General features: G+C 44.2%; 1 protein-coding gene across 2 annotated transcripts; it reads right to left on the bottom strand.

Moving 5' to 3' along the window:
* On the bottom strand, positions 1–27326 carry LOC102565327 (lysosomal acid lipase/cholesteryl ester hydrolase). Of its 2 annotated transcripts, XM_006277457.3 has the most exons (9): positions 27300–27326; positions 24786–24900; positions 22016–22214; positions 21048–21157; positions 20076–20212; positions 15942–16082; positions 7631–7702; positions 2951–3022; positions 1–273 (listed from the first exon to the last, which is right to left on the bottom strand). In XM_006277457.3, exons 1-9 carry the CDS (start codon positions 27306–27308, stop codon positions 40–42), a joined length of 1089 nt encoding a protein of 362 aa, XP_006277519.2. In that variant the 5' UTR covers positions 27309–27326; the 3' UTR covers positions 1–39. The 2 variants fall into 2 exon arrangements, 1 of the variants encoding a protein (XP_006277519.2); XR_009463069.1 differs by lacking the exons at positions 2951–3022; positions 7631–7702; positions 15942–16082; ... (3 more) ...; positions 24786–24900; positions 27300–27326 and adding exons at positions 415–493; positions 1136–1443 and having other exon boundaries at positions 186–273.

The raw sequence follows: 27326 nt of genomic DNA, 5'->3' as shown, positions 1-27326 counted from the left end.
TAGATTAAATTGTTTTACTTCAATCCTTGTCATGCAGCTTTAGGGATACTTCTTTATCAGGTCAATGATTTTTGCATACATACGCATGGCTGCATCAAGACCCCAGATGAAATCTAGATGTTCCCAATCTGGGAAATGCTCATGAAAAATAAGATTAGTAAATTGAGGGAGTAACATGGCAATATCCTTTGGGTCTGCAATCACATCATGTCCACCACTCCAAACAGCAACTGGCATTTTCAAATTTTCTATTTCATATGCAGGAGGGGTTGTCTGGAAAAGAGGGAAACAAAATAAAAAAGGAAAATCTGGAAAGCCACAGCAACTTTTTAACAAATAAATTCTGAAGTGATTAAGGTTTATTCTCTCCTCATGCAAACACATTAAAATAAAATAATAACAATAAACCTTTACCTCCATCCTTTTTTTCATCCATCCCTGCCATTACTTGAGTAATTTCATCCTTCCCTCCCAGCAATTGGAGGTAATGCCCCTAATTAAAAGTTATCAATGTCAAAAGATTAAAAGTGCACATAATACAAGGGTTGGAAGACCAGAAGCAGACTTGCATCAGTTTCATATGCTTTAGCATTCTAATGGGATTGTATGCAACTGGGATCCACTAGATAAATGACAGTGTATTTAACTCTTACAATCCATGTGCCAATCTGTCAGATTATTCCATGCTTTTGGTATTAAAAATTCCTATTTGTCAGGATATTATCAAGTTATAGGATGAACCTCTTTATGATGCTTCTGGAATGCAGTTTTTGAGCACTTTAACTGAAAAATGATTTTAACTTTACTCAATAGATAGCATCAGGAGTATATTGAATTTGTCTATGCTAACTGTTATGGAAGATAGTCATTTTTATGTCTAAGTATTGAATAAATGGCAACGTAATGTCTCAGTACCAATCTTTTCTCCCTGGTTTGTTTTGTAGGGCTGCATGAAGCTTTGGTCCCTGATTCGATTTGGTGGAGATCAGGCCTGATTTGGTGGCTGAATCTTTGAATCCAAATTGAATCAGAGGACCCTTTAATTTCTCTGAATGGAATCAGAACCCTCCGAATCGATTCGGAGAAATTCAGCGATTCAGACATAGACACAGCTTTAAATGTTTTTTCTACATACCTCTAAGTACCAGGCGGCTGGTGAATGTTGCAATGCTGGGGCAGATGGAGTGTCCCACAGAGGCATGGGGGGCTCCCCAGAGCTCTGGGCAGCAGACCCAGAAGTGGACCAGAAGCACTTCTGGTCCACTTCTGGGTCCACACAGGAGCTAACTGGGGGAGCTCCCCACACTCCCTTGGCTCAGCGACTGGTGCCTCCTGGGTTGTGGGGGGCACCTGGGTTCCCCCCACAGCTGATTGTTGAGCTAGGCGGTTGCAGCGGGGCCCCCTGTGCACGCCCCAGCCGACCCGGAAGTGGACCGGAAGTAGTTCCCGTCCACTTCCAGGTTCACTGGCAAGCGGAGGGGGGGGGGGGATGTTGCTGTGGGATGCTTCATGTGCCCCAGCATTGCAGCATTCACTAGCCACACTGGTAGCTCGAGGTATGTATAAAAAATATTTAAAGCTGTGCCGATGTCCAAATTACTGATTCTCCAAATCAGCACCGAATCTTCTGATTCAGATTCAGCCAAATTAAATGAGGGACAGTGATCCAAGTCAATGAATCAAATCATTGTCCCCAATTCAGGCTGAATCTGAATCTGAATCGAATAGGGCCCGCTTCACACACCCCTATTGTTTTGTATATGCTTGATAGATGCATTTCCCTACATTCACAGCCTCTCCCTATTTCATTTGGAACCATACTCTACATTTTCCTTTTCCAACAAAACCCACCAAGAGTCTACCAGCTACTAACAGGTAAAGTGAGATGTTACATCTTTCTTTCTTTGTGATTGTTTCTTCTAGGAGGCCCTAGCAGGCTTACCTGAGACTCATTTGACAATAAATGTCCACTTGTAAGAGTCAGTTATGCATCTTAATAACCTTTTACAGTTGGACATATCTATATTAAATCACCTCTTCCATTACAGGGTTCCCAAGAACTACTGCCTCTGTTTCCTTATAGAATCATAGAAAGTTAGGGTTGGAAGCGATGTCAGGAGGTCATCTAGTCCAACCCCCTGCTCAAAGTAGGACCATCACCAACTAGATCCTCCCAGCCAGGGCTTTGGCTAGCTGAGTTTTGAAAACCTCCAAGGATAGAGCTTCCACCACCTCTCTGAGTAATGCTGGTTTAACTTTTCCCTTGTAAAGCAGTGGTAGCCAAGCCTTTGACAGTTGTGCCACAAGTTATCTCCCTGCCTCTTGCCCATCACCCCCCCGCCCCCAAATTCTTGCTGGTCCCCAAGTGCCACTCTAATCCATCCCACACTCCAGAGACATACCTGATAATCTGTGCCTTGGGGTTCTGGAATGGAGGCTAGGGTACTCCACCCTCTGGCTGCTGCTGTGCAGAGCAGAGCAGGGATAGGATGCAACAGGAAATGACAGCACCAAAAGCCAGGTTAATTCTTCCCTGACTGCACAACTGCCAGTTTTGTAATGCTCGCAAAGATCCACAGCTTGGACTTTGGTGGTGGCTGCAGGGCCTGACCTGCAGAGTTAACCTATCTCTTCACAGTGACAGCTGACATGTCTGCTTTCAGGAATGCCTTTCCCCTGCTCTGCCCCACAGAGTGTTCTGCCTTAGGCTTGTCTTCCAGCACCTCTCTTAATTGAGCACTCAGGGTTCATGTGCCACACACCAACTTCCCATGCCTTCATGGCAGGGATGCCACAGGTTGCCCACCCAACTGTAGAAGTACCATTGAAACATTTGAAAGTAGGTTTCCCTTATCTTACTATAACTTTAGGTCTCTGGTTCTAAGTTTTCTTTTTTTAATATTTTTTTCAAAGACCTCATCATTTTCCAACAAAAAACATATCATCCTACCTGATTGTATTTCTCCATATTCTTTACTTTAGAGCCATAGTCATAAGCTTGGAATTGCTTTGCACGGCATACCTGGTAATTACACATCAGTAATTAGACTCAAAAGCAGGATACATTAGGAGATAAAAAGCAGAACACAGTATCTTTCACTTGTCAAGTTCATTGCATTAATCTTCTTTCCAGCACACCTAAAGCTCCTACTAATTTACTGGCAGTTACACATACTTAAAATAAGGAGAATATTTGCATTCTGGCTGTATTCTGGATGATGCTGACAGCAAATGGAAACGGGTTCAAATGAGATATTATTTGGTGGCCTCCTTAGGATGAGGTAATGGTCTTTATCAGTTCCTTGTGAACATCTTAAAAAGCCCTTCTCAAATGTCTCAGCAAAGAGGATGGAAAGATTAAGCTCGAGTACCTCTTGTGTTTAATTTGAGTCAAGCAACATGCTTTCATCTACCCAAATCTTTCTTTCTGAACCTTTTAATAAACTAAGTTTAGAAACATTTCAGAACAAAACACAATTGAAAAAAAATTACCTTTTCCATATCATATGCAGCCAAAATTATTCAACACATAGTTATAAAGAATTTTGGTGAATTAAAAAATTTTCCAGCTAAAATTGTATTCAAAGAAAGATGTTTTCTTGGTCAGCCTTCCCTTCTGCCCCCTGCCTCTAATTAGGAAGGCAGAGATGTACACAGTGATTAGTGTTTAATATTTTTATTCCAGTAATGCCAGGACCCAGGCCCAAAGAAAGATATGCATGTCAGATGCTGACCGATGTTACACGTAACTTTCTGGGGCAGGTACCCATACTGGAGTCTCCAGCCTTGAGGTACATCAGTCAGCTCCCAATTCAAAACACAGGGAAAGTTAGGAGCCTAAAAACGAGGTTCCATGGCAAACTGAGTGGTCAGCCACCTATAGTTTCTCACAATAAAGAACTGCGAAAACAGGGTCTCACCTTAATCCCACCCTGCTCGAGAATTTAATCCCCAGTCAGCATTACTAGGAGATTCCACTCCACTCTGGATTCTCAGGCCCAGAACTCCTGGAGGCAGAGACCTACAACTTCTCTTGTAAAAGCAGAGTAAATTTTGCTTTTTCCTTAAAACATTGAAGATGTGATGAGGCTCTGCCACTTATACATGAGAGATCAGTGGGACAGACCATTCACTCAGGAGATGGGAGACACAATTCAACTTCCTCTTGAAGTTCCTGCCTAACTCTCTCCTTTCTTGATAGGGAGCTCAGCTGCTAAGCACAGGTTGTAGAGTATACCCCATGGCATGGGCACCTAAAAGTATGTGCCAAGTTCTCTTCTCAATCTATTTCTAAATCCATAAGGGCCCCCTAAGATTCCCAGTGTAATTCTCAGTATTGAGCCAGGTTCCTTATAAAACAGACTGGGAAAGTCAGGTGCCTCAGAATGTGAGTAAAAAGCCAGCAGGCTGACCAGGAGGCCACCTAAGCCAGTAGGACAGTAGGCTCAGAAGAAGAGCAGGACCTACTCTTCACAGCTCAAAAGGCAGTTAAGTGGAATAAGTAACTCTGCGCAAGAGGAGGCATAAACTATCTACAGAAGCTGGGCACCTGAACCAGCTCAGTTCTTTTTACAAAAAAGAGAGGAGGAGGTACTGCTCTCCCTATATCCAATACTCCAATTGTTACAGCCTGCAACTGGCATTTGGGGGATTCAAGATCCAAGCTCTCCTCTGCACATTTTAGATAGATGATGTCCTACCACTGGCTTGTTGTGTATGTGAACTCCACTGTTATTCCTCCTGGCTATGTTTTATGCAAGATCAGGTCTGGTAGCTTTGTTCTGAGGAGACCCATAAGAGGGGTTCCATAGGCAATGTAATTGGGAAGTGATGCCTACAATTAGGATCTCACTGAAATTTGAGTGCTGAACAGTTCGGGGCCATTGGGTATATTACTTGACAGCATTTGGGCCACTAGAGGGAGTTCTGGGCACAAGAAGTTACAACTACTTAGGGCCTTGTTACACTGTGAGACGCGCAAATGTTGAATGGCGTTAGTACTAGCTCAGAGGCAGGAAAAATACAGCCCATGGGCTGAATCCAGCCTGCCAGGCAATTTCATTTGGCCCTCAGGAGCCCACCAACTAATTGTACCCCACCCAGCCTGTGTGCCTCACTCCCACCCTTGTGGGCAGAAAAGCACAGCCCAGCCAACATGCAGCTTCTAGGTGGCACTGCTGCTGCCACTGCTGCAGCTGCTGGGGGATCTGCTCAGCTTCCCTGGTGTCCCACTCACTCTGGGCACCAGGTGCGGAAGTGGTGGGGGTGAGGGCAGGGGCAGGGAACTGAAGTTGGGCAGTAGTGTGGGACTGGGGCTGGAGGCAGCATGGAGCCTGTACCTAGGGGGGCACTGAGAGCATAGAGCTCGGGTGGGCAGGGTGTGAGGACCTCCCTCACACTCTCCCCCGTGCTACACAGCCCCCACTGCTGGCAGCAGCAAACAGGCAGGTGCTTGGGGTGCTCGTGCCTGCACAGGTGCTGCTGCCCACCAGCGCATGGCTCACCAAAACTCGTTAAGCAGACCTGCAGTCAAAATAATTGCCCACCCCTGTGCTAGCTTGACTCTGGAGCAGTTGCACTTCAGGCCAGCATAGGCCTGGAGGACTGAAAGGTAAGAATACCCCTACCCTTCTTTTCCAGACACCCCTTCACCACTGTGGTTCTTCCCTGCCCTCCCCCACTCCTGGGGTTCACCCCCACCTCCTTCTTTTCTTGTGGCTGCCCACACATTCTGTCTTGAAGGAGCAGGCAGGGAAGGGTTAACCTGCCTGGCTGGCCACAGCTGCCACTAGTGCTGGGCTGCTTTTTGCTAAGGCTGGACAGGCAGGTTAACCCTTCCCTGCCTGCTTCCCCGGGACAGACAGCACAGCAGGGGTAACCACAAGTTAGCAGCGGGGGTGGGATGGGGCAAGGGAGTGAGGAGGGGGCAGTGAGCAGGGATCTGGGATAGTGGAGAGAGCTGGGGGTGGGGCAAGGACACAGGCCTGATTGAGGCTAGTGGGGGAAGGGGGCCGGTGGGGTGTTTACACTGAAGTGCAGCCTAGAGTGGCTATACCTTAGAGTAACACAAGTTGGGTAACACTATGAGAGATAATCATGCCCTAGAATGGCATACCTTTGAGCTGCCTAACAAGTGCTTGAAATGTGTTTCAGGTGTTAAATGTGCAGATAATTCAGGTGTTAATAGCTCCAAGAGTCACCCAAAATTACCCTGTAACAAGGCCCTTATAAACACACCATTTCAGCAGTTCATATTTAAAATGAATGTATCAACCAGCATTTTCAGACCACACTCATGCCCAACAGCAGAAGTTTAAGCACTTAAAAGACTTCATTTGCTTGCAGAAACGTAGGTATCTAAGTAATGTTATGGAGTGATGTTATGGCCGTGATGTCCCAGGAATGATAGGAGAAGTCACTATTTCTTTAGTGTGATATCTTTTACTGGACTAACTGCAGCTCTATCTCAACTATGCTGTGAATCCAATAAAGGATATCCTGCTACGAAATCCTTGTATCAAAGTAGCTGATTTTGCTGCCTGCACACTCAGAAAGCATGACACACACAGAAAAGTTGGAAGAAAAGGTATTATTTTGTCTTGAGAAGAGAGTTCGATTTACGGAGAGTCTTCCAATACAAAAAGAAGATTGCTATAAAAAGCATACTGTTTTCTGTGCTCATAAAGGGCAGGAAAAGAAATAATGGCCTAAAATTGCAACAACAGACTTAAATTAGATAATAGGGAAAATAACTGTAACTCTGAATATAGTGAAATGCTTGACAGATCAGCCTGGGAGATTGTGGAATCACCATCATTGAAAGTTTTTGATAGAAGGCTAGGCAATATTTGTGTGGGATACTTCAGACACAGAAGATCCTGCTTTTATCAGGGTACTGAAGCAGATGACTTTCTGAGGTCCCTTCTATGTAACTACAAGATTTTATGGACCTATGTTCTGGATTTCAGTACCTAAGTCCCTTTGAAAATCTGTTCTTTAGGCACCTCATGTAGAAATCTTTCCTTTTGGAAATAGGAATGTGTTGTCTTAGTCCTAATTACTATTGTATATTACTTTGTACAAATCCATACGTTTCAGCAAAATGACAAGCAGGTAATTCTCTTATATCAGAATATGAGATAAAGCCATGCCATTGCATATCCCAAATATAGTTTCTCAAGCAGCTTTTCAACTTGACAAACAGCTCTCAAAGAATTTTTGCCTTATCAAAAGCTTCCTCCAGTCTTAGGATTGTCCTGCAGTCTTGAGCAACATGTATTTTATTCCTTGGGTGCAGATAAAAAGGATATGATGCCAGTAATGTAATCCAACTGTTCATTAAGCTCCCATTTCTATTTTCCATTTTCTCACCAAGTTTCCATTGTCTTTCCAATGTATTAAACTTGTAGGGACTATGCTTTATTTCCCAATAGTTTCAAAATTGAAATCATCTTAACAAAGGCTGTAACAAACACCTGCCTCTCCTTGGTAAACATATGTATTGATATATAATAAGATAAAATGAGCAAGAGGATTACACACATATTCTAACCCTGACTCATTTCAGTTGCATCTAGCCTGCATAAAATATATGCTGAGGTCCTGGTACATTTCAAGAGATAATTAATACCTGATGCCAGTGTAGTATGTTTTGCACAGCTGTTCCAGCAGGGGCATGTGCTACATATACATCTGCACGACTCTAAAATGAAAATATTGATTATCATAAACATAGAATTTCATGTGACGATGAGGTTAAATTAAAATATGAAGGACCTGGATCAGCACTTAATTAAAAACTTCAGGATGCAATAAAAACAGGGAGTATATGTATATATTAATGAAATAATAGGTAAAACTAAATACTGTATTATGTGATAGCATTTTGACTACTAGAAGGCCTCCAGGGCACAAAGAATTACTTCAGCACACAAGGCCCATCCATACATGCAGGAAAAGTAGCGATGGGACAGATTTTAATTCTTTCTCCCTTCTCCTTCCTTGGTCTTATGAATCTCTTAGTATTCCATGCAAACTGGAACTGCTTTAAGAAAAAACAAGGGGGAGGGAGGGGTATGCATAAACAATAAAAATGCCAAAGCTTTGTTTTCTGTCTGAGCGTACTTTCTCTCTCCATGGTGGACAACATTCCTGATTCATACGTTACAGCTCTCACATCACTTTTATCTTGTTTTTGACAAAGGCCAGTTCCCAACGTATAAGATGTGCTAGCCAGAACAGTGGTTGGTTTCATTGTCTTAACATGGAGTGCAGCAGAGGATTTTCTTATTTTCTAAGAGTTCCTTCTGTATAGGTCTTTCTGTCTATTCTGTATTGGAATACAGGAAATCATACAGAGAATGAGAGACATTAGACACTATCACCACCTCACAAAGGCATTAGACAGTAGGCCTGTGCGAGTCAGCAGCAATCTGATCCGGCTTTGGATCCGGCCACTTTGGATGGCCACGATCTGATCCAGAGCTCTGGACCAGGTTTCTGCCTCAATCCGGCCAAAGCAGCTCCGAAGCTTCAGAGCCACCTCGGAGATCTGGCCATAGGTTATAATGGAAGATCATTCCATAGGGAATCAATGGAAGATCTATAACCTTGTTTATTTGTGTTCAATTTGGATGAAACTTGCAGAGATGGTAGCCTCCGCCAAGAGCATGAAGCCTGTTAAGTTTCAAGAAGATCTATGCAGGGGTTTGGGGGGAACTGTACCCCAAATTCTTGAAAGCCAAACTTATGTCACAGCTGTGTGTTACAACACAGGGAGGTTAAAACTGCAGAGGTGGTAGCTCTTACTGAGGCCACAAATCCTGCCAAGTTTCAAGGAGATAGGTGTAGGGGTTTGGGGGGAACTGCACTTCAAGCTGCAGACAAGCAAAACTCGTGCCATGGGTGACACTGCATGTGTTAAGGTGCAGCAGGGTGACAGCTGCAGGGGTGGTGGCCCCTGCTCTGACACCTGCCAGCTGTGGAGGAGATCGGTGCAGGGGGGTTCCGGAGCCCTGCACCCCTAGCTACTGACAGGCAAAACTCATGCCAAGAATGTTTCTGTCTTGCGGCAGTTGATTGTCTGTATTGATTATTTCCTCTCCTTAGCCTGGTTTTGTAGGTGCTAATTGATGCTCATTATGTAGTAGCTAGCTCCTGTGTATTGAGCTGGTCCCTGAGTCCCTGGTCCCTGAGTGAATCATGATTGATTGATTGGTAACTGGTAACACAGCAGCTTAGCAGGCAGGCATGCAGTAGTGTCTCCCTTCCTCGCCCCAAGACAGACACAGTCAGTCCCACAGCACCCATGGCATGAGTTTTCCTTGTCCGCACTTGAGGGGCAGTTCCCCTCAAACCCCTGCACCAATCTTCTTGAAACTTGGCAAGCTTCAAAGCTTCATCCTCTGTGCAGAGTCTACCACACCTGAAAATTTCATCCAAATCGGACAAAAAACAACAAAGTTATAGATATTTTATTGTTTCCCTATTATACCCTATGGCTGGATCTCCGAAGCAGCTCCAAAGCACTTCAGAAGCTCCGAACCACTTCAGGAAGCCGAACAAGGCAGCGCTTCCACCCGGACGTGCAGCTTCAGACCCCATAGCATCCAAAGTTTCTCCAGATCCGAAGATCTGTCTGAAGCCTCGCATAGCCCTATTAGACAGTTTTGCTTCTTCAGTTGATATAATGGAAGACAGCATGGTACTTTCAGTCTGTGGATCCATTAGACACAGGAGATAATGTATTTCCTCCTTTCCTGGCTTACTTTTGAGGCTAAATGCCAGTCAAATTTTGTTTTCCAATCTTGAAAGTGAAGGGTAGGACCTGGTAGACAGGAGCACCTGTGTCCACTCTAAATTTACACATGGGTCCCTTTGTGAATTATGTAGAATTTACACAAGATTTGTTTCCAGGGCTTCTGCTATAATCCAGCTCCTGCTTCCAAGTAATCTTTGCTCCAAAGGGGACTGTCTTAACTATCCATGGTTTTGAGAAGTAGGCAAGATCCAAGGGGACTGTGCAGAGTCTGAGTATAGGGAACCAGAAGCCAAGAGATCTGTCTGGGGAACGGAGTCAGAGATCCAGAAGGTTGGGCAGAGCGCCAAGTCAGGTGGCCACCCAGGTCAGGTATCTAGAAGATGAAACCAGAGTCAGGTCAGGGCAACAAAGGGTCAAACTCAAGTTCCACGGACAAGCTGGGACAAGTATCCAGAGTGTAGCAGGGCACTAAGGTGCCTGCTACTGAGAGCCGGGATGATCCCTCAGGTGCCGGTTGCTGAGGCAACTAGTGGGAAATAATGACCCACACCTGCCTAGTCAGCTGATGAGAAGGGGCAGGGCCTGGCCCCCATATAAAGCACAGGCAGGGAGCCAGAGGCAGTTGCTCTAGCAGCAGCCAGAGAAGAAGGAGCTCTTGGTGAAGAGAAGAGAAGAGAAGAGAAGAGAAGAGAAGAGAAGAGAAGAGAAGAGAAGAGAAGAGAAGAGAAGAGAAGAGAAGAGAAGAGAAGAGAAGAGAAGAGAAGAGAAGAGAAGAGAAGAGAAGAGAAGAGAAGAGAAGAGAAGAGAAGAGCTGGATGCAGAGGCAGCGCCTGTCACTGCAGCAGGATAGCGAATCCCTGGTAGGCATGAGTGTAGTTATAGCTGGGCACCTTGTGTTTATGTTGTAGCCCAGGGGCTTATGTTTGTGTTGTTATTTGTTAGACTGGTGGCTTGGGTGAGGCTATTAGGGGTTGGAGGAGGCCTCATAGGGGACTCACAGTAGAGTGGGGACCCCAGCTCCAGTGAAGGCGCAGCATTCAGGGTGCATAGACCCCAGCCCCAGAGAGGGGTGGTTGAGAAGGCCCTGAGAGAAGGGCAGCGTTAATGAGAAGGCCCTGAGAGACGGGACTGCGGAGAGCCTGAGTGCCAGAGAGGGTATGGAGAGAGAGAGAGGGACAGAATAACGTCCATTACATCTATGAGGCTTGGGGCATGGTATTGGAGTGGTAGGAGCCATGCATAGCCCATAAGGCTTGGGTGCACAGTAGAACTGTGACAGGAGAACCATGGCCAAGAGGACAGAAGGCAGCCTCCCTATAAAAATATATAAAATCAAAGACATGGTGGGCGAGAATCAGAGGGTGCAAGATGACAGCTTGGCACGGTAAAGATGGAGGCAGGGGAGAGCACGGTGACCCTGACATCCCTCCCGTTACACAGAACATCTACCAGAGAGCCAACGGAGGCACAACAACCAAGGGTGCAGCAAGCTAGGTACAAGGTTGAGCCTTCATGTCCACACACTTCCTTTTCTATTTCAGGGGCTTATATAGGAAGGGGTAAAGGGTGTTAGAAAATATTGTTGGAAAATTAATGTGACCTTTGTATGACCTTTTATCAATGCTGGCTGATGCAACCTTGCACTAAGATTGCCACTAGTCTGTCAATCTAGGCAGGCAAGCATGGTGATTGGGCCCAACCATGTGGGGTGAGTAAAGTCAAGCCATCTTAGTAATTTCCGCTAAGTTTTGCGAATGCGTTATGGGGAAGCTTATTTAACCAGAGTTTATAAATATATGTGTTGAGTTGCAGTCGGGGTCTCTCTGCCCTTACGAGGACAGGGGACCTTCGGCCGAATAAACTAAAAAGACCACACCCTTGTCTCCCGCTTACTGGAGTCTCAGCTGGGATACGAGCCCCGTTCGGGTTAAGAGAGTCTGCAGGTGTTCCCTTACCAGATTGGGAGCCTGATCGGACAATTTCTCTCACAAGGGTCAGATGACCCTGGCTGACCACTCCAGTGGCAGAGGGTAGATGTGTTGCTAGGCCCAAATGGAGAGTTCTGGCCACCAGCGTCTGCCCCAGTGTGCTACTGATGAGGTGGCAAACTGGGATGAATAGCTGTGCCAGGCAGACCTTGAACCTCAGGCCTCAGCCTGACAGAAACAGCTTATTTCCAAGCCAAATAGCACAACAACAACTCCAGGCAGAGAGAGGAAAAAGTAAGAAGCTCTTTTCTGCCTTACTGAAGTTGTGCCTTCCCTACCTACCAGACTAGGCCTCAAGTAATCAATCTCTGATGACTGCATGGTAGTTGCACCTACAGGGGCTAAGGCCCAAATGTATAACTACAGACAGAGTGCCTCCAACCCTGCCTGGAGGATAACCCATAGCCTGGTGGTGCGAGTAGTCTCCTGAGATGTTGGAGATTGGCTGGAAGCCCCCCAGGCAGAGACATTTTTCTACTTTCATATTCTGGGTGGGAAAGCTAGCCGCTGCTCTGCTACAGAAAGGGAAGGAAGATATCATGACAACAGTGCCACTGGTGACCTTTCTTTAAAAGACAGAAGTGACTTTCTTTTGCTGTGAAAGAATGAGCTTAGGTGCTAAATTTCAAGGGAGGACTCTATTCTGTGTAGACCAGGCATGAGAAGTACCCAATTGTAGAAGAGCCAATTTAAGACCTATCCTCATTGACTCCCTATTGGATAACATACTCCCCACTCAGTATTCCTTATGGGCTCACTTATCAAACTCCCCACACGGTAAGAACATAAGGATAGAAGAAGTGCCATACTGGATCAGGCCACTGGTCCATCAAGGCTGTGGAAGATAACTGTAGTATGTAAAAAATACTTCCTCTTGTTTGTTTTAAACTTGTTTTCTGATAACTTCAGTGAGTGGCCTCTAATTAATATATTCTGGGACTTGGTGAATAACAGCTCCTTAGTTACTTTATCTACACCTTCTTGATCTGCTGCTCTTTTGTAGCTCTCATTCTGAGGGGTCCCTCTCTGCCCACAGAAAACCTAGGTGGGGGCTGTAGATTCTTCTTTGGGGCCAAGCACCTAAGTGCTGGGGCCTATGATGCTTTGTAGCATCTCTGTCCATTGGGCAACTTGGTTATAAATGACTTTCCCAAGACTTGCAGGTAGCATTTACTAGAGATATAGGAGTAAGATGTTTCTCTTGAGCTCTCTTTAGGGAGCTGTGAGAACCAGTTCCCTCATTATAAGAGCCAGCATTAATAGCTGTGAGCAGCTCTAAGATAAGACACTGATGTAAAGTCCTTACTGCAAGGACAGCTGAACTATTTGGGTTGCTAAGCATTACTTGGGGGGGGGGGGGTTAGGTTTTTCTAGATTAGCTGTGCGTGTGAGTGTGTGTGATAGTAAGTTAGAAACTGAGAGAACTAGTGAAGCTTGAAGAAAAGTCAATGGTGGCAGCAGTCCCTAAATATGAGGGATGAAAGTTTTCCAGTAGTAAAGGAAGTCATCAGTGAGTCTGAAGATAACTGAAGAATCCAAGATCTGTATGTTCAACTGCAGATATGGCAACCAGTTCTAGAAGGAAAGAGTGAATCCTGGTGATGTTGGGTCACAGCGCTTTCCCTTTGTTTCTTTTGTCTCTTTGCCTTCGTATTGAAGTGAGTTCGCTCAAAACAGTCAAGTCAAGTGCCTTGTACTTGTTGGTGCCATAGGGGATGATTCAGTGCTCAGATCTCCAAGTTGTTGATATTAATATTGCATTTCTTCAAATTGGCCATGAGGATGTCCTTCAATCTCTTCTTTTGCCCACCTCTAGAAGGGTAACCATTGGCAAACTGGGATTGTAGGACCTGTTTTGGGAGCCCATTGTGAGATATCTTAATGACAGAGGTTCTCAAACTATGAGGCATGCCTCCCTGGGGAGTCAGGGCATCATATCAAGGGAGGCATGATCTGTGAGTCTTTTTAATTTTTTTGAGGATAAGTTGGATAAGTTGAAAAAAAGTTTTATATATTTAAAATATCTTGTTTAAATAACTAAAAATAAAATAATGGAAAAGGCTTATGTTTAACATATTAATGTTGCGTATCAACTCTGACACAACACACATGTTCTGTCATGTTTTGTAAGTAAACTTACAAACCTCAGCAGTGCATTTAGTGAGAGACAGTTTAAATGAGAAATGGATTGTTTTGTGACAAAGGGAGAAAAGCATACAACCAAAGCTGCAGAGAATGGAGCAGCAAGGTTTCCAGCAAAACACCAAGGTCAAATATATGACCAAGTTTATTTAAAGCTTGGTTTTACATGGAGCAGGTCCAGCGATGCATCAAGGCCTCAATGTACTGTATACACCAAAGCACTGGCAAATGACAATATGGGGCCCTGAAGGCTATGCCGGCATCTTGAAACAAGACACCCTACCTTGATATCTAAACCTGTAGAATTTATTCACAGGAAGCTCAATGAATTAACAGGACAAAAAATGTTGTTGAAGTGTAAAGCACTGTTAATCTGAAGGCTATTGTGGCTTCTTACCATGCGGCTTTGCGTATTGCAAAAGCAGACAAGGCTCACAACATGTGAGAAACTAATCCTTCTAGCTGCAAAGAATATGTGCTCAGTGATGACAGAACAGAACGCAGCATCACAGCTAGATGCGATCCCACTTTCAAATGACAGTTTCACGCCATACTAAGGAGACGGCAACTGATGTAAAAGAGCAGCTCTTAGCAAGTGTTCGTCAAAGCTCATTATTTTGTTCAGATAGATGAGTCTACCAATATATCAAACACTGCACAGCTACTGATGTATATGCATTTTGCTACAGCAACAGAATTAAAGGAAGAATATTTTGTTTTGCCATCTTCTCCCCACATGAGCAACTGGTGAAGAGCTTTTTAACTGTTAAATACTTTTGCCTAAGACACAGGCCTTGATTGGGGACGTTGCTTTGGAAGTTGCGGCAATGGTCTATGATAGGATGACATAATGGGCGTGTGACAACAGTACAAGAAGTGGCCTCCACAGCAACCTGGAATCATTGTATGAACCACAGACAGACATTGGCTGGTAAGAAGATGCCAGAGGAGTTCAGCATTCTCCAGGGACTGTCCTCTACTTGTAATATTTGGGGGAGCACCTGGATGATTTTGATAGGTTAGTAAGTTATCTTGTGTTTTGTGAAATTAACAGTGAGTCCTAGTGTTTCACAGAAGCAGCTGAGGGTGATCTAGAGCTCTTTAATGGATGGACACACATAAACACATAGTCAGCATACTGAAGATCAATAATGGAAGTGTTGGTTATCTTGGATTTGGCATGTAACAGGTTGATGTAAAAAGAGATTCCTGTAATCCCCATGCTAAGAAAAACATTACCAAAGCAAATATGAAGGACCAAAAACCCAGGATCATGCAGGCTGAAAAACTATTGGGGTTATGTTCTTGGAAAAAGTCTGTAGAGGAAACTTTTTGGGACTGCATGTTGAAACTGTTAAGAAAGGAAAGAATTGTCTGCTAGTGTTTGATTCTCACTGGGCACATCTGTATATTCATTAATGCACCTTAGTTACTACGCATTTAGTTTAGTATTTGCCTAATAAAGTACTAACTAAATGTGCAGTAACTAGGGTTACTGCACAGTAGCACTGGCTCATGGTTATTTTGTGACCCTGACTGTGCAGTAGCCTAATAACACTGGTCAGTAGGCTATTAGCATGGTTTTTGACCAACACGCTATTGAGCAGTGTTATTAGGCTAATGCACAGTAGGTGTTTCATGTAGATGCACTTGTGTTCAGGAAACCAGACTTCATACTCTGCTTGTAAATAAGCATAATTACATCAAAGAAACTATCTGATTTCAATAATCATTTTTACTCGTAATAGAATCAACCTCCATAGGACAATAGATTTGGCTAACTGCTTAGGTCCAAAGGGAACAATGCACAAGACATCTGTGCAATATAAAGCTGTATTGATCAAAATTTGGCCCCAGAATTTTGGATTGTCCCATTCTTAGTTAAAGTCTAATTTAGTGTTGGTCAAAGCCAGCAGGATACTCTTATTCCTTCAGAATACTGCTGAACTGAACCAGAACTTAGGCAGGTGAAAATAACTACCTATGCACAATGTCTAGACACATTATTTATTTTAGAAATTACTTTAGTTTTATTACTTTAAAATACTTACCATATTCATATTTGGAATATTATGGCCAGCCACGAAAAAGAAGATCGAGGTACAAAACTTACTTAGGACAGTACACAATTTTGTAACAAATTTCTTCAGAGGTTCATATTGTTGAAAGACTCCCTTATTACCAAAGAAGATCTGGGGTGGGGAAACAATTTTATTCAGACAAGAGTGGAACATGCAGGAAGCCTCGTGGGTCTGCCACTACAAGCACCTGGTGACCCCTGGGGTTCAACCCACCCACTGTCTCTCTCCAGCCCCATCTCACTAATGTGAAATTAACAATCAATCAAACCTTTTATTATTATTATTATTATTATTATTATTAGGACTAAAGGATAGAAAAATAGCAAACAATCCTTTAGTCCTAATATTTCCACAAGCTCACAACTACCCATTCCTCCTTATTCTACTGAGCAATAAACATGAAGGAAGCCATCTTTCCATTTTCATGGCAATAAAATATTTAACCTAGCTCTGTTATTAGACAGAGCCAGGTTAAATATTATTATACTGCCTCTAATTACAGGCAGTCATTTGCATTGACATAAACATTTGCCATATTCAGGTGAACAGAGTCAGGCCCCGAAGCATCGTTTCAAAGTTAAAGAAGTAAAAAAGTTGTGGGGTTTTTTTGGGTTGTTTTTTTTTTTAAAGCTTCATCCCCACCTGCAGTGGTTTGTTTGGAGCCCTATCAACAGAGAAGCAGGAGGAAATTCTGTCAGTGGAAGTGACCAGGTCAGGCCTCCCCAAAGTGGGGAGGACTGAGACCACCGCCACCAAAAGGAAGCAATGGGTGGTGGTTGGAGACTCCCTTCTGCAGGGGAAGGAAGCACCCATCTGCCAGCCTGATCTGTTGTCTCAAGAGGTCTGCTGCTTGCCCAGAGCCCATATCTGAGATGTCATGGAAGGATTACCAAGACTCATCCGACCTCTGATTACTACCTTATGCTGCTTATCTATGTGGGCATCAATAATACTGTCAGGGGGGACCTTGGGCAGATCAAATGCGACTACAGGGCTCTGGGTGCAAGGGTGAAGAAGATAAGGGCTCAGGTAGTGTTCTCCTTGATCCTTCTGGTCAAAGGGAAGGTCCCAGGCAGGAGCAGAAGCATCCTGAAGATCAATGCAAGGCTGCGCAAATTGTGTTATCGGCAGGGCTTTGGGTTCTTTGATCGTAGGATGTTGTTCCAAGATGGGAGATTGTCAGGTGGATCTTGTCTCTTCCTAGCAAAGAGGGAAGAGTATCTTCACAGACAGGTTCAATAACCTAGTGAGGAGGATTTAAACTAGGTTTGCCAGGGGATAGACCAAAGCCCTGGGGTAAGTGAGGACGCAAATGTCCTAAAGAAAGTGCAAGCAGGAGGGGGCAACAAGGGAGGCCTTCTCATTCTTCCTGAGAAAGTAGGGCAATCAGCTAGTTTCCTCAGATGCCTGTACACAAATGTATGCCACATCAGAAATAAACAGAAAGAACTGGAAGTCCTCGTATAGTCATGGAACTGTGATGTGATTGGAATAATAAAGACTTAATGGGATAACTTGCATGACTGGAGTACTGTCATGGATGGGTATAAACTGTTCAGAAAGAACAGATAGAGAGAAGAGGAGGAGGAGTTGGTTTTTATGTAAAAGATGAAGCTGTATGAATGTTCAGAGGTACAATATGAAACTGGAGATAGGCCGGTTGAAAGCCTCTGGGTTAGAGACAGAGGAGAGCAACAAGAGTGCTTTCATGATGGGTGTCTGCTATAGACCACCAAACCAAGAGGATGAGGTGGATGCAGTTTTCTTCAGACATCTAGTGGAAATATCCAGATCACAGGCTCTGGTTCTCACTGGGGACATCAATAACTCTGACACCTGCTAGGAGAGCAATAAAGTAGTATACAGGCAATCCAGAAAGTTTTTGGAGAGTGTAAGGGATGACTTCCTGATGCAACTATTGGAGAGGCCAAATAGAGGCTGTGTTCTTTTTGACCCGCTACTCACATATAGGGAAGAATTGGTGGGGAATGTAGTAGTGGATGACATTTTGGGTAGTAGTGAACATGAGATGATGAGTTGAGGATCCTTAGGAAAAGATGGAAGGAGAGCAGCAGAATAAAGACCCTGGTCTTCAGAAAAGCAGACTTGGGCTCACCCAGGTAACTGATGGACAGGATGCCCTGGGAGGCCAGTCTAAGAAACAGAAGAGTCCAAGAGAACTGGCTGTACTTTGAAGAAACCTTATTCAGGGCACAGGAATGAACTATCCCAATGTGTAGGAAGACTAGTAAATATGGCTGAAGATCATTGGCTTAGCAGGGAACTCTTCAATGAGCTAAAACACAAAAAGGCAGCTTCCAAGAATTGGAAACTTGGAAAATTTAGTAGAGAGGAGAAAAAAGTGTATTCCTCAGGCATGCATGGATTAAATCAGGAAGGTCAGCGTGCAATTGGAGTTGCATCCAGCAAAGAATGTGAACAATAACAAGAAAGGTTTCTACAAGCATGTCAGGAGCAAGAGGAAGATCAGGAAGAGTATGGGTCCCTTACTGAACGGAGGAGACAACCTAGTGACAGAAGATATGAAAAAGGCTGAAATACTCAATGCCTTTTTACCTCAGTGTTCACAGGCAAGGTCAGCTCCCAGACTACTTCACTGGGCAGCATAGTTTGGGGAGGAGCCAACAGTGTCAAAAGAACAGGTTAGGAACTGTTTAGAAAAGCTGGATACGTACGAGTTCATGGTGCCAGACTCAAGGCACTCAAGGGTGCTGAGGAAGTTGGCTGATGTGACTGCAGAGCCACTAGCCATTATCTTTGAAAATGCATGGGGAATTGGGAGAGATCCTGGACAATTGGAAAATGGTAAGTCTAGTGCCCATCTGTAAGAAAGGGAAGAAGGGGGATCCAGGGAACTACAGACCAGTCAGCCTCACCTCAGTCCCTGAAAACATCATGGAGCATGTCTTCAAGGAGTCCATTTCTAAGTACTTGGAGAAGATAATTAGGAACAGTCAGCATGGATTGACCAAGGGCAAGTCGTGCCTGACCAATCTGATTGCCTTCTACAATGAGATGACTGGCACTGTGCATGTGGAGAGAGGAGTGGATGTGATATACCTTGACTTTACCAAGGTTTTTGATATAGTCTCCCACAACATTCTCGCAGACAACCTAAGGAAGTATGGGCTGGACAAATGGATTGTAAGGTGGATAGACTACTGGCTCAAGCATTGAGCTCAGAGGGTAATAATCAATGGCTTGATGTCTATTTGGCAGTCAGTATTAAGTGAAGTGCCACAAGAGTTGATCCTGGGGCCAGTTATGTTCAATGTCTTCATCAATGACCTGAAAGATGGCATAGAGTGCACCCTCAGCAAGTCTGCAGATCACACCAAGCTGCAGGGAGTAGTAGATATGTTGGAGGGTAGGACTAGGATTCAGAGACGCAGAGACTAATTGGAGGATTGGACCAAGAGATATAGATAGCATGGCTATATTGTTTTTGGGGAAATCTGGGACACTGCCTCCCCCAGCCCGAAGTAAGTGGTGCTGTTGCAGGCAGAGGCAGGTGGGCAGGGAGCAGTCTGGTGGGGAGGTGGAGCAACATATTGCACCAGGCAGGTGCCTGCCCACCAGCCTGCCTGGTGCACCATGCGGCTCTACTTTCCTGCTGGATTGCACCCTATACCCCTGCGATTTCGGGACTTTTATTTCAATTTTCACCAACCATCTGGGACTGACTTATGAAACCTGGGACTGCCCTGGGCAAGCTGGGATGTATGGTCACCCTAGGAATTGACTGCAGTAATAGAAAGCAAAACACTCCTATAACCTCACCTACTTACATTATTCAAATTACAGAGAGACTCCAAACTGTAAAGAAATATTTGAATAATCAAATATCTGGGGTATGCATTTTCAACAGTCCTGATCATATCTCAGCTTCTTCCAGTTCCTGACATTGCACCCCCCTGCTCCACTACCTTCCCTTCACCCCCGCAGACTAGGATGGGTCCAGGAGGCATTCAGTAGCTTTGCAGTGTTCACAGATTCCCCTATATTAGCTATCCATATAGATAGAGGCAAAGTAGATGCAGTCAGAATCGGGAATCCTGCTATATGGGTGAAAAAATAACATACCTTGAGTAATGATTCAGGAAGACGCAAAAACTTTATCACAGGGCTTGTTGCATAAGTAAGTGTGGCTACAGGACCCAATGCAAAAAAGACTTTGATTTTTTGAGCCAACTCTGGATTAGTTAAAAATGCTGTAAAACCTAAGAAAATAGACGACATATCTTAATATAGCAAAACTGAATCTGAAATAGTCCTGGTTTACTCAAATGAAAATCAAATATTCATTCTCAATCCCAATTCAGATTATACTTGGAAAAATTAAATTCCATGGATATTGTTCAGTTGGATTCTAGTGGCCAAAAGTAAGCAAATTACTTGATATTTTCAAATCACTTTATTGGGACGGTAGGGTTACAGTGATGTTGAAACCGTGATGGTCCAAGAAAGAATGGACCGCTATGTATTTGGGAGTTACTTCAATAAAAGGCATCAAGAAAACAGTCCTTGCCTCTTGTAGTCATTGGAAGTTTCTCTAAAATCAGATTTTTGTTGCTTTCTGAAATTTTCCTCTAGGCATTGCAAAATCCAGTGTGTTATTTTGTGCATTTTATGCTAGTTAGTTTCCAAAGACCAGTAGAATTTTAAAACATGTAAAACAATAGTACAGTATTTCGAAGGTTTGGATTGAGGAACAGAATATTATTTTAATCTTAACTCTAAATATAACCGTACAATACAACAATGTCCACATACAAAACTAATAAAGCATCGACTTAAGCTCAAAAAGGCATGGGAGTAGCAAGATAAAAATGAGTTCAGCCCTTTGTTGATTTGCTATATTCCATTGTTGGATGGTAAGGAGTTTGATAATACTGATTTTAGTGGCTGTCAATTTGTTTTAAAGCAGCAGCATTTCCCATCCAAGTATCAAAAGTGCATTTAGAAAATCAGGAAATTGATTTAAAATCATGAGATTTTAAGAATAATAGTTAACTGGTTAAGGTGCACACCAATCTAACATACACCTTAACATACCTATAGTTGTCCCTGCTGAATGGCCAGCGTAATAGAGCTGTTTCTGTCCAGTTTTTTCCAGGATAAAATGTAGTGTTGCTGGAATATCATATTTACCCATCTCATCAAAACTACAGGGAGAAAACATAAATAGTTTACATGAATAAATTCTAATACAATTGGCCACAACAGCACACAGATTCCTTAGTTAAGTGAAATAGGGACTGGTCAGTGATCATGTCAATTCCTGGGTCCTTTGTTTCCCTTCAAAGAGGAAGTACCACTAATGTGTTTCAAATATTTAGCATGTGTATTTACTGTACCAAGCAGTATAGTGAGAAAGAAGATGTCTAGACAGAGCTCCTGAAAGCTGCTAGCTTGGCAGCCTTATAAATAGGAGTATCCTCTATATTGTATGACTTTAACAGCATGGCTGGTAGATGTGGCTCAGCCTGGATCTGCAGGTCTGGCTGTGAGCTTGTTCAGTACTTGCACACTTCTGAGAGTGACAGAGCTTTCAGATTTAGGACAGCATCCTTCACTTATCTCTCAAAATTAAACTATGGGGAGTTTTCTTCCTCATTTGCTGCACTGGCTTGAATTGTCCAGCTTACTTCATTCTCTCTCTCTTCTACTGCTGCAGCCTTTCACTGCTCAGTCTCACTATCATTGTCCATTGTGCTTTTTACCTCACTTTCTCACCTCCATTACCTTTCTCTTCAGCAACCCCCTACATTTATCAACAACTGTCCTTTTCTCCTACAATCCCTTCCCAAATTTGAGCCTTAGTGAGTAAACCTTTCCCTGGGTCTTTCATCACCCTATTCCTGTAGGCCACTCTCATCCTCCAATCACCATCAATCTAGGAAGCAGTGAACTAGGAATGAGTTCTAGAAATAGGAATGAGAACTAGATGCAATGGTCCTCCATCCCATTATTATCTATCCCACAGAAACTGCTATTTTCAAAATTTCAATCATTCAGTGTACCTGAACTTCCAGAACTCTTTCTGGCTGGGCTTAAGAGTCTTATGCTTTAAGGACCAGGTGTTCCCTCTGCTGTTTCCTAACCAAACATCATAGCCAGCATCTGCTAGGATGAAGCCCAGGCTGTTTTTAGGCAGGTTAGAAATCCAAGTGATTGCATCTCCTAGGACTGCATGCTGCAAAAACACCACAGGTTTTTTTCCTGGAAAGGAAAAGTTTATTGTCATTCAGCAATGACGACAGTGCAGTTAGGTTTGGGTTACAGTGTTCTTCTGGAATGAGGTAGAAATTGGACATTTCATGGTGGTTGGACAAAAACTTAACAATACACTGTAGCAGGCTGCCTTCTTTCAAACATTCTTTGTTCCTCTCTTGAGTGTCTGTCTGCAGTCTTAGCGCTATGTAGTCTCTCACCTTGGCATTTGCTACCTAGAGCACCTCTCATCCTACCCCAGTTATATACAGGTCTTCATCAAACAAAGTAAATAAACAGAAACCTTATCATCCTGGCCCCTGAGATGGGTCCACTGTGGCAACAGTCTTCTTTCCCAGGTTAATACTCCTCCTAGTGCTGGAGTTCCCTACCTCAACTGTGTCTTCTCAACATGCACCCTCTCCCTGCAACTCTTGTTCTGCCTCCTGGAGTTTTTAATTCCCAGCAAGCTACATTCTCAGCTGCAGCCCTTCACTCTAACTAGCTGCTTTCTCTTAAAGGAACAGGCCATCCTGTTACATACCTCGCCCCTCAAGAATGAAGTCAGAGACTCACTTTTCCAAATTTCAGACCCCCACCTCCCTGCCCTTTGCAGAAGTCCATATTCATATGGACTTCCTGAAGTCTTAGGCCTGTGGCATATCTTAAACATGTACGCATGCAAAGCCAGGTACCAAAGCGTGAGCCTGATGTTTGTGTTCCACATGTATATAGGTCACAGATGCTTTCAGGAACTGAACTTTGGGAGGGTCCACCAGCTGTTCCTGCACAAATGTTTGGACTGAGTCCAAATTCACAAGTCCCAGAATTTGGATATCTCCTATCCAGACAAGAAGTATATATGCTGTCTACCTGGGAAATTCTCCTGGGACCTCAGATATCCTGGATTTACCATAACTATAGTCCATGAGGGGGCAAATCTCAGTGCCAGTCCCCAGGATGGCCACATGAGAACAGACCAAGGGCTCCCCTGGCCTCTACTACCACCTCCCAGTGATGATACTCTTTTGCCTCCGGCTCCATGACTCAAACTTTTTTCAGCTCACCCTGCTCTTTTGGGGAGGGAGGCCACAGCACCCTGGGGCTCCATCGCACCCCAGCTACAGAGGCTGTCACTGCTCCAGCCCCACTCCCTCCCTCACTACTGCTGCAGCCGCCCATGCTGCCCCACGTTTGGCTGGGGGCACATGCCCCCACATCTGTGTGGTGGAGGCGGCTGCCATTGCAGGCTGGGCTTTGTGCCCTGAGCCCACTACAGCTGGCCTAGGAGCGGCCAGATGCTACATGCGTTCCGCCACTGGGCTAAGCTGTGCCTGCACGAGGCCAGCTGCAGCAGGGCTTGATGCACAGCTACAACTGCCTCCACCACCTCCACTCCGCACAGAGATGTGGGGAGCACGTGCCCCCATGGCCTCTGCTGGGGTGCACCCAGGAGTAGGAGCCTCGTCCCCACCCCTGGATGACCCCCCAGTCTCCAATCCTCCCATCACCCAGCCAAGCTGGGGCCCCACTTACCTTCCCCTGCTCCTGGCTGGGCTGTACCATCCCTCCCTTGCTACAGGGGCCTTGATCTGGCTCCCACCTCTTCCCTCCCCCAAACTGACCTACTGGACTGGGGAGTTTGGGGGCTCATGCACATGCATGTGTGTGCCCAGCCCCCCACCCCACCTCAGCCCAGGATCAACTAAAAGAGGTTCCCTAGTCAACTGGTTGATTGCAATCAACTGGTTGGGAACCACTGTCCTAGAAGAAGGCATTACTATGCAAGTTGCATAATCATCTCAAGTCAGGACTGGTGTAAATATTCAGATAAAGCAAGTTACACTTAGAATATATAAAATCATAGAGAAGTGGGGGAAGGTACCTCCATAGGTCATCTAGTCCAACCCCACACCAGAGGCAGGATCATTCCTATCTAAACCATCCTATACAAATCCACTGAGCAACCTACTGTTAAACTATAGTCAACCCTGACAATCACAAGACATAATACCCTAACCTGCCACAAGTCAAACAGGGGGACTAAGGCAGCCAATATCCTGCTGCTATCAGGTTTGTTTAAACATGCTTGAAAGATCCCAGTCAACTGTTTTCTTCTTCAGTGGGAAGCCAACTGAGAAGCTCCAGAATTTCCACTATCGCACAATAGAGGGACAATGCTGGTGTCAGATCAAGACACCAATATCAGAATATGGCAAGCATTCGCAATAGAATGACCTTCCTTTCCACTACCAATGCCTTTGAGTATAGTGTACATCTTTTATAAAACTGAAAACTGGCCCAGGCTTCCATCCTTGGACAGAATGGTAAATAATCAACTTCCTCACCCACATGCAGCAAGAGGTAGAAAAATCACCTTGTTTAAAATGCACTTTCTACCCCTTTTGTCCCAGGAAAAGAATTTTATAATGCCAGGCCAACCTTACCTATATTTAGGATTTCATACAGAATCAGAATTCAGATGTGAATGGAAATGTGTGATATATGCTGCTGTACATACATAAGTACAAGCCCGAATTCATCCCATCAGAGCTTTCTTTTTCAGACAAAAAATTTTACCTTTGTTCCAACTGTTCTTCCCACTAGGAATTCTGTTAATACTAAGGATATAACCATCTTCAGTCACAACTTCATACTCCTCAGCAGGGTATCCATGATACCTGATAATTTCAGTCTGCAGGAAGCCAAATGAAACCCTGGTTAGAAAAATCCATTTTTTACATGGTCTAGGGTGTTAGGTAAGGATCCCTGTGGAAGGAATGCTATCCTAGTCCACAGGCTTAACCAAATTGCTCATCAGTGTAAAATCTGAGGAGAGTCAGAAAGAAAAAGGTCTGCCACATTTGTGCTTATCTGTTCCCTGAGGCTGTTGGCCTCTGTTTCAGATGCTTACACGCTAACTTACAGAGCATGTCTACATGTGCATTTTATCTTTGAGCAGTTAAATTTTGAGTAAATTACTTGAAAGTAAATGGTCCCAGGCAGGCACATACAGGCACATACATGTGCAGGGAAGCGGGAGCAGATTTTCAGCTACTAGCAGCAAACTACTCCTACTTCCTGGGACCCTGCAACAAGCTCCTGCCACCACCTGCCTGCAGCCAGAGGCCATATTTAAAAGAACTGCCATCTGGCTCATGGCAGTCTGGGCCCTGCCTGCTCCTGCACACACAGCAACCACCTGGCCAGCCTCACTGTGCCATCTCAGGCCCCGTGGCACCACACAGCTGTCAACTGGGCCCCATCCTGCTGGCTGGATCCTGGCAGGGATGCCAACAATGTGCTCCTAGATGCTACCACCAGGACCATCCACACCCTCCTAGGCCTCCAGCCCGCCACATCTGGGCCCACCTGGCCAGCCAAGACTGATGACTGCACACTATCCAGGCCACTTGGGATGATGAACAGTGGCTGGAGGCATTCTGTATGACCTGAACCACCTTTCTGGACCTCCTGGAGCACCTGGAATGGCAGGACACCACCATGCAGCAACCCCTCCCCGTGTAATGGGAAAGTTTGTTATTACCCTGAAAGACCTCTGTTCTCTTCCTCTTCTTTCTGCTTTTGTTTTTTCTCGGTTTTAAGTGGGATGATGCCTTTTTGCTATCTCCCAGCTATTGCATTTCAGCCTAGCTGTGCGGCAGAAGGACCTATGCTCTCTAGCAGCTTCCTGCAGTGCAGCAAAGCCATGGAGCAGCTTATAGGACTTTCCCGTGTGGGCCCCCTCTCTCCAGCCCATTGCTAAAGGGCAGGAGGTACAGCTATAGGGGTGCAGACCCCCGGAACTACGTGTTAGGGAGCCCTAAGTCCCAGACTCCCTGGGTATGGTTAAAGCCTCCCCAAGAGGGAGCCACCTATAGACCTTGATTTGTATTTTATAATGTTTTAAAACTATAATTAGTACTTACTTTTGTTTTTTCTTTATTCTTTGTAATAAATTTGGATTTTGTGTTTACACTGCTTGTGAAAGAGGGTTTGTTGGTTTTATTGGACAACCTAGTGATTCATTTCATGTTTCCAAGTTAGTCTGAGTGGGGGTTTGAGCCAATGTGAAATATATTTAGTGCCCAGAATTGAACCCAGCCCTTGTTACGGCTAACAGGTGCTCAGCAGAAGGGTTACATGTAAAATTATTGCAAAACAACATGAGCTGAAGCAATAAACAGTTGATCGTTTAAAATGACTGATTACGCAGTCCAATGTATGTACAGAGATCCTACTTTTCCCGTTACCTAGGGGGAATTAAGAAACAATTCAGAGACCAGTATTTTGGGCAGCATACCTGCCCAAATTCAAATCCTCTTTTCTAGGAGAAAAATGTCTGTTTTACTGAGAAGCCATGTTGCTAGTATACGGGAAGAGTTTAATTAACTTTAGATTGGAAAATGCCGTCCAACAGCTCTATTAAGATAATACATCTATTTGGTGGTTAAAATCTTTCCAGCAAACTGTAAATGTCCTACCTAGTCAAGTGCAACAGGTGACTTATGGTCAATTCTTTAAATCCCTTCTCAAGTCCCCTGTACCATCCATAAAGGCTAAGCCATGTCAGAGGAAGCCAAAACCACCATGACAGACTTCATTCTCAATAATTTGGGCTATGGCTTAGAATATTAATGGTTTGATGATAAACGCAGAAGAACTCCTATTGAATTTAACATGAGATGGATCATGCTTTAGGTGCCATGTCAATAGTTTCAGAGTAAGTGGCAAAGCTGGGGACAGAATTCAGTAATCCCAGCTTCCAAAGCAACTTGCCTTTCAGTCAAAAACAAGATTCTAGGGCTACCTGACTAGCACTAAACTAGTATTTTTTCACTGTGTACTATATATGCAAGGCGTAACTACTATCTGCACAATTGTAGTTGGTATTTGTTGTGATCTAAACTCTAGTAAAGTTAGGATGGAGTGTCTGTTTAGAAATAGAATTTAGAAAATGCTGGACCAAGGGATTTTATTTTTAAAGATATCTCTCCTAAACCATCCAGTGCTGGGCAGTCTCAAAAGAGATGAAGTTATTAATAATAGAGACCATCCTTTGAAAAAAGAGACAAAGAAAATTACATCACTTACAACATTCATAAAACATTCTGGATCCAC

This window comes from Alligator mississippiensis, chromosome 6, assembly GCF_030867095.1.
Source record: "Alligator mississippiensis isolate rAllMis1 chromosome 6, rAllMis1, whole genome shotgun sequence".
Classification (NCBI taxonomy): domain Eukaryota; kingdom Metazoa; phylum Chordata; order Crocodylia; family Alligatoridae; genus Alligator; species Alligator mississippiensis.
The sequence above is the reverse complement of the archived record's forward strand: the minus strand, read 5'-3'. Positions and strand labels throughout refer to the sequence as shown.

Coding starts and splice junctions, on each gene's coding strand:
- LOC102565327 (XM_006277457.3), bottom strand. Junction 21,158..22,015: donor AAAGAGTTCTGGAAGTTCAG/GTACACTGAATG, acceptor TTCTCCCTGTAG/TTTTGATGAGATGGGTAAAT. Junction 3,023..7,630: donor ACATACTACACTGGCATCAG/GTATTAATTATC, acceptor TGTAATTACCAG/GTATGCCGTGCAAAGCAATT.